Source organism: Monodon monoceros, unplaced genomic scaffold, assembly GCF_005190385.1.
Source record: "Monodon monoceros isolate NGI ecotype Baffin Bay Population unplaced genomic scaffold, NGI_Narwhal_1 Super_Scaffold_11, whole genome shotgun sequence".
Taxonomy (NCBI): Eukaryota; Metazoa; Chordata; class Mammalia; order Artiodactyla; family Monodontidae; genus Monodon; species Monodon monoceros.
In genome coordinates, this window is record NW_021703767.1 from 67,703,596 (window position 1) to 67,717,455 (window position 13,860).

General features: G+C 41.3%; 1 protein-coding gene across 3 annotated transcripts in view; it reads left to right on the forward strand.

The window, feature by feature from the left end:
* The window catches only part of CASR (calcium sensing receptor), an 80,455-nt gene that overhangs the window by 56,268 nt on the left and 10,327 nt on the right, over positions 1-13,860 (forward strand). For all 3 annotated transcript variants that reach the window (XM_029214263.1, XM_029214264.1, XM_029214262.1), the window contains one exon: positions 1,210-2,094. In XM_029214263.1, coding sequence (XP_029070096.1) covers positions 1,210-2,094 — 885 coding nt within the window. The remainder of the gene's footprint in view (positions 1-1,209; positions 2,095-13,860) is intronic.

Sequence of the window (13,860 nt, forward strand, 5' to 3'; positions counted from 1 at the left end):
GTGAGCCAAGACACACAGGAGTGCTGCAGATAGGCTGAGATACTGACCCTCTCCAGGTCTGGGATGGTGGGTGGGGTCTAGGGTGGTCAGAACACACCCACCAGGGCTGGTCAGCCTCCTCCATTCACCCCACCTTCTATGTTTGCCACCACTTGAAAAGAAATTGGGAAGCTCTGCACCAACGAATGCTTTACATGATATTTGGATACTTCTTCAGGCAAGAATCTTTTACCACAAAAGGTAAGGCTTTCTACCCTTGGTGACCCACATCCATGCTCAAATATAGTATTGGCTATGTCCTAGAAAGTGGAAACACATCAAGGCAGCTTCTCCAGGGTTCCTTTTCAGCCTCTTTAGGTTTTGGAGACCCACAACAAAAGCCTGTCAAGAGGCCTCGACCACCACTTGAAATTGCACAGAGGAAAGGGCTGCAGGTGGTGGTTTAACTCACTGAGAAGCCAGGAGAGGAAAGGATGTTTTTCTGACTATATTTAATGATGTACATCATCATGATTGTGATGAAGGGGAATTGAGCCTAATGAACCTAAATGGCTAATTGAGCCTAAATAATAAACCGTTCTTAGAAATGACTGCAATTGTCATAAAGTACTTCTGGCGTGGAGGAGGTGGGGAGATAGGGGAGGGGAGAGAGGGAATAGCTGGAGACTGGAAGAGATAAACTAGGCAGAATAAGAAAGGGGAACCCCAGAGGCCTCTCTAAAGAGCCTTAGGTTCATAACCCAAAGGGAACCTGATTCCTTCCAGAAGTCATGGACAAAGTGTTCATTATAGTAAAGGGGAAGCTAAAATGTTCAAATGAGAACCTGGACCTCACAGGCAGAAGATATGTACACGGATATATTGTAGCCAATGAGGCAGCACAGAGGAAGTTAGGAGAAACTATGGAACAGTGCATAAAGGTTAAGTAGATCCTATTGTTGTTGGGTTGACTTTATGATCAGACCCATTTTTGAAGGTAGCATTGTGAAGGATCACCTGCTGGGAATTAGAATGCTCCTTGATAGACTGACAGATGCTTGAGTGCTCACACTGGAGAGGAATAGATTCTGGTTGTCTTCACTCCTTCATCCTGTCTGCAGTGACCAGCATTTGATATATTAGATCAGTGAATGTTCAAAAAGCCTCCTCCACACAGTCTGGAGGCTCACCTGGCACCTCAATCACTCACTCATTCTGTGTTCTTTCCAGGTCAGCTATGCCTCTTCCAGCAGACTCCTCAGCAACAAAAATCAGTTCAAGTCCTTCCTGCGTACCATCCCCAATGATGAACACCAGGCCACCGCCATGGCTGACATCATCGAGTACTTCCGCTGGAACTGGGTGGGCACAATTGCCGCTGATGACGACTATGGTCGGCCAGGGATCGAGAAGTTCCGAGAGGAAGCTGAGGAGAGGGACATCTGCATCGACTTCAGCGAACTCATCTCCCAGTACTCTGATGAGGAAGAGATCCAGCAAGTGGTGGAGGTGATACAGAATTCCACAGCCAAAGTCATCGTCGTCTTCTCCAGTGGCCCAGACCTGGAACCCCTCATCAAGGAAATCGTCCGGCGAAATATCACGGGTAGGATCTGGCTGGCCAGCGAGGCCTGGGCCAGCTCTTCCTTGATCGCCATGCCTGAGTACTTCCATGTGGTCGGAGGCACCATTGGATTCGCTTTGAAGGCGGGGCAGATCCCAGGTTTCCGGGAATTCCTGCAGAAAGTCCATCCCAGGAAGTCTGTCCACAACGGTTTTGCTAAGGAGTTTTGGGAAGAAACATTTAACTGCCACCTCCAAGAAGGTGCTAAAGGACCATTACCCATGGACACCTTCCTGAGAGGTCACGAAGAAGGTGGTGGCAGGATAAGCAACAGCTCCACCGCCTTCCGACCTCTCTGTACAGGGGATGAGAACATCAGTAGTGTCGAGACCCCTTACATGGATTATACACATTTACGGATATCCTACAATGTCTACTTAGCCGTCTACTCCATTGCTCATGCCCTGCAAGATATATACACCTGCATACCTGGGAGAGGGCTCTTCACCAACGGTTCCTGTGCAGATATCAAGAAGGTTGAAGCTTGGCAGGTACATCCTTCACTTAGATAGAAGTTCACTGTGTAATAAAGCAGAGTTAGACTGATCCAAGCAAGACAGATTAAAGTGGTTACCTCAAAAAGCCAATATCTAAATGAGGTCACTAGATGTAGCCTGGGATTCGACTTGCCTTTTCAAACATCTGAGCAACTGACTTCTGCAAAATTGATAGTAATTTAATTTGATTATCTGTTTGAACCCTTGAGCTCAACTATTCTTTAGTCTAGTGGTTCAAAATATCAGGAGTATGGTCCCTAAATGTTTTTAAATATCCTGGGACAGATTTAGTACTGAGTGGAGTGTTTTTATAGTGCTTAAATTAAATATATCGTTCCCTTGTACTTAACAAGTATTTCTTGAGTACCTATTATATTCCATATACCAAGGGGCATAAAACCATAAAACTAGTGTCACTATGTTTAGCCACCACTTTTGCCATTATATTACTCAAAATATAATGTGCTGGACCCCCCCATAAATCAACTAAGCTTAGGACACAAGCAAATCAAGGGCACAGAAAAAACTCTTCTTAAAAGGATATTGGATATTTCAAAAAGAAGCACTGAAGTAGTTGTCATAAAAAATAATCAAAACTTAAGTGGATTGGGCTTCCCTGGTGACGCAGTGGTTGCGAGTCCACCTGCCAATGCAGGGGACGTGGGTTTGTGCCCCGGTCCGGGAAGATCCCACGTGTCGCAGAGCGGCTGGGCCCGTGAGCCATGGCCGCTGAGCCTGTGCGTCCGGAGCCTGTGCTCTGCAATGGGAGAGGCCACAACAGTGAGAGACAAAAAACATAAGTGGAATCCCTACACTTTAGTTTAGACTTGTTTTGTATTCTTCAATTATATGAAGGAGAGACATCATAATCTTTTTTATTTCATAGAGCTTCTGAAGATAAAAGTCTGGCCCAATTTATATCCCATGGAGCTGTTCATGTCTTGCATATGTACCTTGATTTTTCAATAAGACCGTGTTTTACGCTCCTTTTGTATTTTCCTCAGTCCCAGACTGAGCTATCAGAGAGTGCATGATGAGGGGTGGGGCATGAGGGGAGGGTGTGAATCCCTGAATATGGGTTGAATGACTCAGCCTCCAGCTTCAGCTATGGCCCCCCCACTTACTGGCTGCATCATCTCAGGAAAGACACAGCTCTGCTCAAGTCAGTCTCCTCATCTGTAAAATCACCCTAATACCCAGCCTACTTTCCAACCAATTTTCTTTTGAAGAGGAAATAAGATGATATATGTAAAAGCAATTTGTAAATTTTCAAACTCTTAAACAGGTGGTGATTATTTTAAGTAGGATTTCAATATGCCTCAAATTAATCAATCAACTGAGTAAAAGATGATAATGAAACCAGCTTTGCATACAGAACCCAACCACCACAAACCCTTGGGAAAAGATGCCAAGAAACAAAGAACGTACATCCTATGTCAGCCACTTTAGAGATTCTCATGGGATGAGGAGTGACGGCCTAGGCGGGTAGAATGAGCCAAAAGGACCTACAAGTTCTTAGCCCTTCTCGTGCGTGGGACGTCTCACTCAGGCATCATTGTTGGCTAAAGTTTCTAACCTTTATGAGGGACTGAAAGTTTCCTTCCTCGCATTGCACCCCACACACTGCCTGGCAAAGAAAGGGTGCTCTAATGAAGGTCAAAGACCAAAACGACTTCAGGAGCCATGATGCTATGGAGTGGAGTTTTAAGAAAGAGGAATAAAGGGACAGTCTTTTAGTAAATACTAGTGTCTTTCTCTCTTCCCTTCCATGTCTCCCTCTCCTTCTTCTTCTTCCTCTTGAAAAGCCTATGGGGGGAAAAAAGCCTAAAGAAAAATCCCAGGGTGGGATTGAAGGGAAAAGAGGCTTCCAGTAGGTAGTTTGACAGTTCTGCTCTTCAGGGACTCCTCTCCCAGACAAGGAAGTAAAATCCAGATGGCCAAGGTCAAAACATGGGCATATGAGAAAAAAAGCCGGGAATTAGGCTATAGTCAAGGGTGGGACTCTCAGCTGCATGCAATAGAAAATTCAGACCAAACTGGCTTAAACAAAAGAAGGAATATTATTAGCTCACAATACTGAAAAATCTCAGAAATACTCCAGGTACAACTAGATGCTCTCATCTTCATCTCTTTGTTCCTTTTCCTTGGGCTTAGCAGTTTTCAGCCTCTGCAGCAGCTTCAGGCTCATAAAATCCTTACTGCCAGACTCTCCTTACTTCCCAGGATTTCTTGGAAAAGTCCCAGAAACCACGTTGATTAGACAGCCTAAGATCACAAGTCCATCCCTGAAGCTAGGAGTGGCGTTCTCCCAAACTACTTAGACTGAGAGTAAGAGGGGGGGTTGGATCCCCAAAGGGCAATCAGAATGCTCTTACCGAAAGGAGGAGGAAAGAGTAGCAAAGTGGCCAAAATAAAAAGCCACTACACAGACACCTCAGCTGACCCTCAGACAGGTAAATTCGTGTCCTCCTGGCTCACACACAGTCTGGCACAATTCATCCAGGAGAGGAGACAGACAGGAAAATAGGGTCAGAGCTCTGGGGAGGAGCAACATGTGGGCATTGCCCAAAGTGTCCTGTGTGCTTGTTGTAAGTCTCCTTTAAGCCTTAGGAACCCAGGCGGTTGGGTGGGCATTCTGGAATTTAAGCTCTTGGCCATGTCTCTGTCTATCAGGAGATGGACCAACAATTCTTCACTCTCATTACTAACACCTCCATGGAAACCTATCACTCACACAATCTATACAATCTAATCCAAGTATCTCAGCCTGGAATTCCAGCCCCACCTTCTTTCAGTTCTCTTATAAGCCAATCTGCCTGGTACCTCCCCACAAGCACTTATTAGTTTTTGGCACAGTAGTTTTACCTGAAGAGCTATCAAGTTTTGTCTCCTCTATCATTGTCCACCACGAGCTTTTAACTCTTTTTCAAAATTCACTTTCTCCTGGAAGTCTTTTCAAATCATACTACCCACACACGCTTGCTGACCGTGCTTTCTTCCTCACTTTTCCCGTTTATGTATACCCAAGTTAATCTTCCACAGCTCTTCAGTTAACCAAAATAGATTCTTATCAACTAAACTTCTGATTTAATAAGGCCAATCACAATCTTCTTCTTTTGTTGATCTTTTCTCCCCCTAAAATTTATCAGTCAAGTCATAAGCCTTTAAAGTAACACCAACCAACAGGTAACTTAAGAGCACACAACACCCAATTCCCTCCTGACCTCCACACAGACCCCAAGCCCTCCTCACACGGTTCCTCAGCTCTCGCTTCCCTCTGATTCCTCTGCAATACTCTGAGCTTCATACGAGCAGGAACTATGTCTGTATTGTTCAGCGCTGTGTCCAGAACACCTGACACCTGAATACGCATAGAATAAGTGAATGAATGAAGGAATGAATGAGTAGCAATCTAGTTGATTTGACCTGATAACATGACATAGAGTCCTTTGCAGAGAATTATTCTACCCAATAACGCAGGCTTGAATCAAATGACTCTGGCCAGGGTATTCTAGACTCTGATTAGATGAGCCTGGGTCACATGCCTAATGATCAAATTTGAATGGAACATCATGTAAATAAGTAGGTAAGGAACCACCTGCTTCCTTCTCTCAGGACAATTGTGCACAAGGCATGCTTCCTACTTTCCCCCACCTTACACCAACCACTCACTAGTCAAAAAATAGGCATGCATGGGAATTCCCTGGTGGTCCACTGGTTAGGACTTGGCGCTTTCACTGCTGGGGCCCAGGTTCAATTCCTGGTTGGGGAACTATGATCCTACAAGCTGTGCAGCGTGACCCCCCTCCAAAAAAAAGGCATGCATGGTGAAAGAACCATGGTGATAACAGAAGTCAAATGGAATTGATCTGACCAGGAAGTTTGGGGGAAGGGGATGAATTGAGGTGAGAGCCAGAGGAGATGGAGGGGAGATAAGAAAATATGACTGAGGTTAGAGAAAGCAATTGGTCCTGGACTTCCCTACACATAGCACAGGAAGTGGCCAAGAAGCAGTAGGCACCTTATCTCTGTGAACTGTCCCTCATTATCTATGTGAATGGGGTGCTTTGTGCATTCCATCCCATTTTCCCTCTGTACTAAAAAGTGATACCATATGTAAGCTCTGGAAATTCTAGTTTCTAGTCTTCGGCTTAATTCAATTGACCTTTAGAGTACATACCAAGAGATGATTCCCATTTATGCTTATAATGAGCAATAATTTGACTTTAAAACCCTTTAGAGGAAATACCCTAAAAGGCCACAAGATGGAAATATTACCACATAATAGATAATACACGAACACGTAAGTGACGCGTGTTACGCGCATCTGTCCCTCTTTTAGTACGTCTTTCTCGGTGTTTGGTTTTCTTTTTGAGCCTGTCAGTCTCCGTCTGTATATTATATTCTAAGTTTAAGTCATTCTTTTAGCTTTTTTCTTTTCTCTTCCCCTTCATTTATTTTTTCTTTCTCCTCATATTTCTTCCCAAATAAAATAACTTAGAAGTGTATTATACAGAATTATAATCTCAAGTATCGACAAAATTGTGTATTTTCTTTTTTAATGGAACTATTAGTTCCTTCTTTTAAAATTCTCAAAAAAAAAGCAAAAAAATAAAAGGGAGTTCCTTGGCGATCCAGTGGTTAGGACTCTGCACTTTCACTGCCCAGGGCCCAGGTTCAGTCCCTGGTTGGGGAACTAAGATCCCACAAGCCTCACAGTGCAGCCAAAAATAAAAAAATAAAAATAAGTAAAATTCTAAAAGAAGAGTGTTTTCTCTGGAGGAAATATCTAAATTATTTTTTAGCTTATGTTGCTTTTTTGTGGTTCAGTGGTTATCAATTTAAAGATTCCCTATCATTACTTTTAAGGGTGAAATTGTTCCCATTTCCACCTTCCCTGTTATGCAAGGTATGATGCAGAAAATTAGGTGCTCGAGTGCAAAACATGCAAGTCAACATGCCAAAAGAAATATTAAAGATGCCTAAAGAGATGACTTAAAGACATGACTTAGTAAACAGATGAGTGATTATTAGTGGACAAGGTACAAATGTTGACTAGAAAAATGCAACATTCGTGTGATCTTGCTTGCATACCTGCTGTGAGGATGAAACTCTACAGTACTATGCGGGTTAGGATTTGAAGTAAAGAAGAAAGTAAAAGATATCATCTGAATAGGCCTTTAAGGATGAATAAGATGTGTGAAAGGGATCTATTCCTTGAAGGAAATGTCAAATGCAAAGGCAGTTACACACAACAACACAGGTAAATCACAAAAACATCATGCTGAGTGAAAAAATCTGGACTGAAAAAAAAAAGTACAAACAGTACTGTGCAATTTATATGATATTCTATCTCTAATGGTAGAAAGAAAACAAGCAGTGGCCTAGGGCTGCAAATGGGGTGAGGATTGACTTGAAAGGGACATTAGGGAACCTTTTGGGGTGACAATAGTGGTTACACAGGCAAAAACATTTGCCAAGACTCAGAGCTACACTCTTAAAATGGGTGCATTTTATCCTATGTAAACTGTACCTCAATAAAACTGATTCAAAATGGAAAACAATGGAAAGCCCCCAAGGAAGGGGGCTTGCACGGGGATTTGAATGCCATTCAGTTTGGACCACTTTTCCTATTACTGCCTCTTGGGTTGCCCCAAGCATTATATATGTCTCTACCATCCCATTTTTAAAATATGTCTATCTTCTCAACCTAAATTTTATACTGTTCAACCTGTTGTAACTAGAGATAGACAACCTAGTAGATGGGCTGTATAATCTAAGTATATAGTGTAATGGTTGAGAGTTTGGACTCTAGAGCCAGACCGACTGGATTCAAATCCCAGTTACTACCTAACATAAGAGCCTTATGGCCTTGAGCAGTCACTTTGTGTGCTTGGGCCTCACTTGCCTCACCTGAAGAACAGATATCTCTATCTGAAACTCATGAGGTTTTTATGAGGATGACGTTAGCTAATATGCATACAGTACTTAGGATATTGCCTATACATAATAAACAATTTTTTAAGTAATATTTTGGCCTTTTTTATAAAAAAAAAAAAAGGAAGCCTCATCCCTCATGCAATTAGTCTGAATTACTTTATCATAGCTAATTGAATAATTCTGGTTCTTTCTATATTAAGAGACTTCCAGTCCTACATTTTAGGTATTGGTTGCTCTCTTCATCCTTCATCTGGCATCCTCCTGTCACATTCTTATATGGAACAGTTGTGTTTGGGACTTACCCTTCTCCTCAAGCAACTCCCAGCTGTTCCTCCAACATTATTACACTATGGTGATTCCAGCTCTCTTTTCCCTCAAGAAAGTGGTGGAGGTTTTATAATCAGTTTATTCTATGTTTTGAATGGTTACTGAGAATTAAATTATGCCTATAACCGAAAACATGACATGCAAAATATAATATTTAGCTCGAGCCTTCTAAAAAGACCACAAAGGAAATATTTCCTCAGAAAAACCCAAGATGCCTCTTTTTCCTTCGTGAAGAGAAAGTTATTTTATCCTATGAAAACTGTAATTTACTTAAGTGTGATAGGATGTATCTATCCTATCACACTTAAATAAAATCTTCTAGCACATTTTAAAGCAAATTCTAGTATTTCCCTGTTTGCTTGTTTGCCTGCTTGTTTGTTTGAATCTAGAAGTTTGATTTTTCTTTTTAAATCAGAAACCAAGAACTTAGGTTACATTTATACCTCAAAAGGAGAAACTGTGTTGGCCCTTAATCCCATAGTATAATTGTAAGTATTCTGCTTTTTATACAGGTTTAAATTGCAACCAATTATATAAAAGCCTTAATTTTTATGGTCCTTCTTCCTATTTACTCTTTAACAAATACAGATCTCACGTTGACCTTGTTTTTCTCGTCTGTCCTCAGACTGGTGAAAACCTCATTCTGGGCACCATTTGACAAACCTAACAGTGTTGATTTAATGTTTACTCTATTAACCAAAACCTTTAACACACATAGTTTGAGTAGCCATTAAAATTCAGGCCCTCTACAAATCATTAGGAATACAAAAAGGAATAAGAAAACATCTGCTTTAGAGGAGCTTGGTCTAATAAACTGTAGGTATAAATTTTCTAGCCACAAAGATTCCAGGGTGCTTTCTTTTCTGGATGAGATGTTTGCACTACTAACTCTTACCTTCTGCCTGTCTTTATCTCCTGTCCCATTTGTGGCTAGAGTTACCAGGTCTCATTAGTAAACTCTCAGCACCAAGTATCCTAGAGGTCACCTTGGTATCAAGGTCTCTACCTGCAGCTGAACGTCAGCTCCACCAATGAAGTCATATTTGTATATTTTAAATCCCTTTCTATACTTTCTTTTTTGGAACAGCTTTACTGAGATATAATTCATATACTATATACAGTTCACTCATTAAAGTGCATGATTCAATGGTTTTTAGTATATTCACAGAGTCGTGCAGCCATAACCACAATCAATTTTAGGACATTTCGCCATATCAAAGCTGTCACCCCTTACCACCTCATTCCCCCAATTCTTTTTTTAATTTATTTTATTTTTTTAAATTGAAGCATAGTTGCTGTACAATATTATTTAAGTTACTTCTGTACAACACAGTGATTCACAATTTTTAAAGGTTATATTCCCATGTATAGTTATTATAAAATATTGACTATATTCCCTGTGCTGTACAATATGTCTTTGTAGCTTATTTTATAGCTAATAGTTGGTACCTCTAACTCCCCTACCCCTATACTGCCACTGCCCCCTTCCCTCTCCCCACTGGTAACCACTAGTTCTCCATATCTGTGAATCTGTTTCCTTTTGTTATATTCACTAGTTTGTTGTATATTTTAGATTCCACATATAAGTGATATCATAAGTGTTTGTCTTTCTCTGTCTGACATATTTCACTTAGCATAATGCCTTCCAAGTCCATCCACGTTGCTGCAAATGGCAACATTTTGTTCTTTTTATGGCTGTGTAGTATTCCATTGTGTGTGTATACTATATCTTCTTTATCCATTCATCAGGTTTTTTTTATTAATTTTTGCTGGAGTATAGTTGCTTTACAATGTTGTCTTAGTTTCTACTGTACAGCAAAGTGAATCAGCTATATGTATACATACATACCCTCTTTTTTTGATTTCCTTCCCATTTAGGTCACCACAGAGCACCAAGCAGAGTTCCCTGTGCTATACAGTAGGTTCTCATTAGTTACCTATTTTATACATAGTAGTGTATATATGTCAATCCCAATCTCCCAGTTCATCCCATCCCCCCTTTCCCCCTTGGTATCCATATGTTTGTTCTCTACGTCTGTGTCTCTATTTCTGCTTTGCAAATAAGATCATCTATACCATTTGTCTAGATTTCACATATAATGTGTTAATATACGATGTTTGTTTTTCTCTTTCTGACTTACTTCACTCTGTATGACAGTCTCTAGGTCCATCCACATCTCTACAAATGACCCAATTTCATTCCTTTTTATGGCTGAGTAATATTCCATTGTATATATGTACCACATCTTCTTTATCCATTCATCTGTCGATGGGCATTGAGGGTGCTTCCATGACCTGGCTATTGTAAGTAGTGCTGCAATGAACATTGGGGTGCATGTGCCTTTTTGAATTATGGTTTTTTCTGGGTATATGCCCAATAGTGGGATTGCTGGGTCATATGGTAGTTCTATTTTTAGTTATTTCAGGAACCTCCATACTGTTCTCCATAGTGGCTGTATTGATTTACATTCCCACCAACAGTGCAGGAGTGTTCCCTTTTCTCCACACCCTCTCCAGCATTTATTGTTTGTAGATTTTTTGATGATGGCCATTCTGACTGGTATGACCCAATTCTTAAATAACTACAAATCTACTTTCAGTATCTATATATTTGGACATTTCTGGACATTTCATATAAATGGAATCATAAAGTATGTGGTCTTTTGTGACTGGCTTCTGTCATTTAGCATATTTTCAAGGCTCATCTGTGTTGTAGAATGTATCAGTACTTCATTTCTTTTTATGGCTGAATAGTGTCCCATTGTATGACACATTTTGTTTATCCATTCATCCAATTGATGGGCTTTTAAGTCGTTTCCACTTTTTGGATATTATGAATGATGCTGCTATGAACATTCATGTACAGTTGTTGTGTGGACTTATGTTTTCATTTTTCTTGGGTATATACATAAGGGTGGAATTGCTGAGTTGAGTGGAAACTCTATGTTTAACTTTTTGAGAAAATGCCAGACTATTTTCAGAAATGACTGCACCATTTTACATCTCCACCAGCAGTGTATGTAAGACTCCAATTTCTCTACATTCTTATCAACACTTGCTATTACCTGATCCTATGCCTTTTGACATGAAATCTAGCCTCTTTGCCTTGACTGCTCTTTGCCTCTCAACTTTATTTTCCCTTGTTCTCTAGCACTTACATAAATTTTGAGAAGTTGGTCTCTTCACTGCCTCCATAATATTGATACTTGTTTTCCCATGTTGTGCCCGCTGTCTTTAATACCTTTCTTCCCCTTGTCCTTTGCCACTACAAATTCCTACCATACCTCAAGCCTGTGTTGACCATTTCAGTCCTTTTTAATGTCCATCTCCCCTGAGTTTCTCTGTACTTAGAGTTGATACCCCATAAGTTAGGCATTAACTGTATTTTATCTTGCACTGTTGGCTCTATCATCCAATGTCTTATATCTTATCACCCTAATCCATAGGTAAACTCCATGAGAACTTTATTACTATTACATCCTGTACTACTGCAGCCCAGTTCAGAACACACAGTGGATAACCTATAAATATTTGTTTGTTGATTGATTCTAACAGTATTCAAATCTAACCTTGTATTTACAGTGGGTTTTTTAATAGAAAAATTTTAAATGATTTTGATTGGTTCCATTTTCTTTCAAGGTAGGTTATGGTAGAAATCGCTAGCCTGTGCCAATAGCAATACAGAAGAATTATAGCCAGCGATGATCTTTGAGTCACTTTTCTGTCCAATCTAATGTGGAAGATGACCATTTAATTATGAAATGATCTTATGCCAGTTCCCCTTCCAATTCACCCACTGTTGTCTGGAGAGTTTCACTGCAGAGAAGCTGTAGACTGAGAAAAGGAGAGAGGGAGTTTGTTGCCTGGAGAATAAGAACCTAGGAATTGAAACCTGGATGGGAGGAAGAAAATTTACGCTAACTACTCTAGCTTTACTGCTGCCTATGCTTTTTAAAGTATTCTTCAAACAAGAATGATGCTTTTTAAAAATATATTTAATGAGGAACTATTACTGACAAATACCTGCCATCAACACTCTCAACAATGTATATTGGAGGCAGGAGGGTGAAGCAAAAAGCACATGTTTAAATCACAGCTGGAGAACTTTCTAGCTTATGACTTTGGCAAGTTTCATGCCTCAGTTTCCTCATCTATAAAATGAAGATACTAATAGTTCCGATCCATAGATTTGCTATGAGGATTAGATGAAATAGTGTGTGCAAAGCATTAGTACAATGTCTGGCACATAGGAAGTGTAAATAAGAGGTAGTCCCCTACCTCTCCACTCTTCTCATCTTTTACACACATCAGGGCAAAGGCAGAGTTAGCATGACATGTGGAAAGGATATGGTGAGGATAAAACATTTGCACTAATAAGTAGTGGTAGTTACATGGGACCAAAGTATGGAAGGCTTGGGAAGCTACCTAGAGAAGGTTGAAGCATATTTCATCTGAACCATGGTAGGTCCCCAGTAGGAAGTAGGAGGGGCATGGGTATGGAATGGAGAAGGGTGGGTTTTTCATGTCAGAAAAGTTCCAGAGTAGGTGGGAAGAATGAGGTTCTGGGTACTACAAGAGGGGTCAGCCTTATAGAGAAGGAACGTGTGTTCCTCTAAGAGAAGGAGATGTATCAGGACAGGGATGTGTTAGGGTAGAGACAAAAGGATGTACCCCACTGCATAGGAGGAGATCATCCCAAGAGCAAGGGGACAAAGAGAGGAGAGTTGGAGGTATAAGAAAGGAGTATGTCAGTGGCACCACCTCTCTGAGGAATGTTTTAAGGACTCGGTAAAAATGAAGGGAAAAAAGTAAGATTGATGACCACTGAGGAAGGCTTGGGAGAGCATGGGTGGCATGAATCCTTGGTAGGATTCATTCTCCATCTTTTTTGAGGATGACTCAGCAGCTCTGGTTGCAGAACAGAAGAACCAGGCAGCAGGGAGTAAGGGGTCCCCTTCCCGCCACAGGCCTGGGACAAAAATCAGGGCAGCCAGCGTCTGCCAGGGCAGCAGTGAGAGCACTAAAGGAGTAACCACACACAGCAGTAATCACACAGGCGCCGTGGGTGCTGTGCCCGTGCACACATGTGGCCGGCCACAGACTCTATCCCCAGACTCATCCCAAGGCTGTTTATGAGCAAATTCAGGTGGCTCCTTTTCTTCATTTGATTTTCCTTACAATAAATGCTTACTTTAAAATAAAGTCAACACGGATATAAATTGTTTAAAAGCTGTGTCATCTCTGGAGTGGAGTGGAACATGAAAGGTGCCTCCCTTTGTCACACATGTGGATAATAGGTGCTGGGCCCAAAGGTTTCCCAGTGTCAGATCAGATGCTGTTTTTTTAGGCACCTTAAAAGTTATGCTAGGGGAACTTCCCTGGTGGCACAGTAGTTGAGAGTCCGCCTGCCGATGCAGGGGACACGGGTTCGTGCCCCGGTCCGGGAAGATCCCACATGCCGCGGAGCGGCTGGGCCCGTGAGCCATGGCCGCT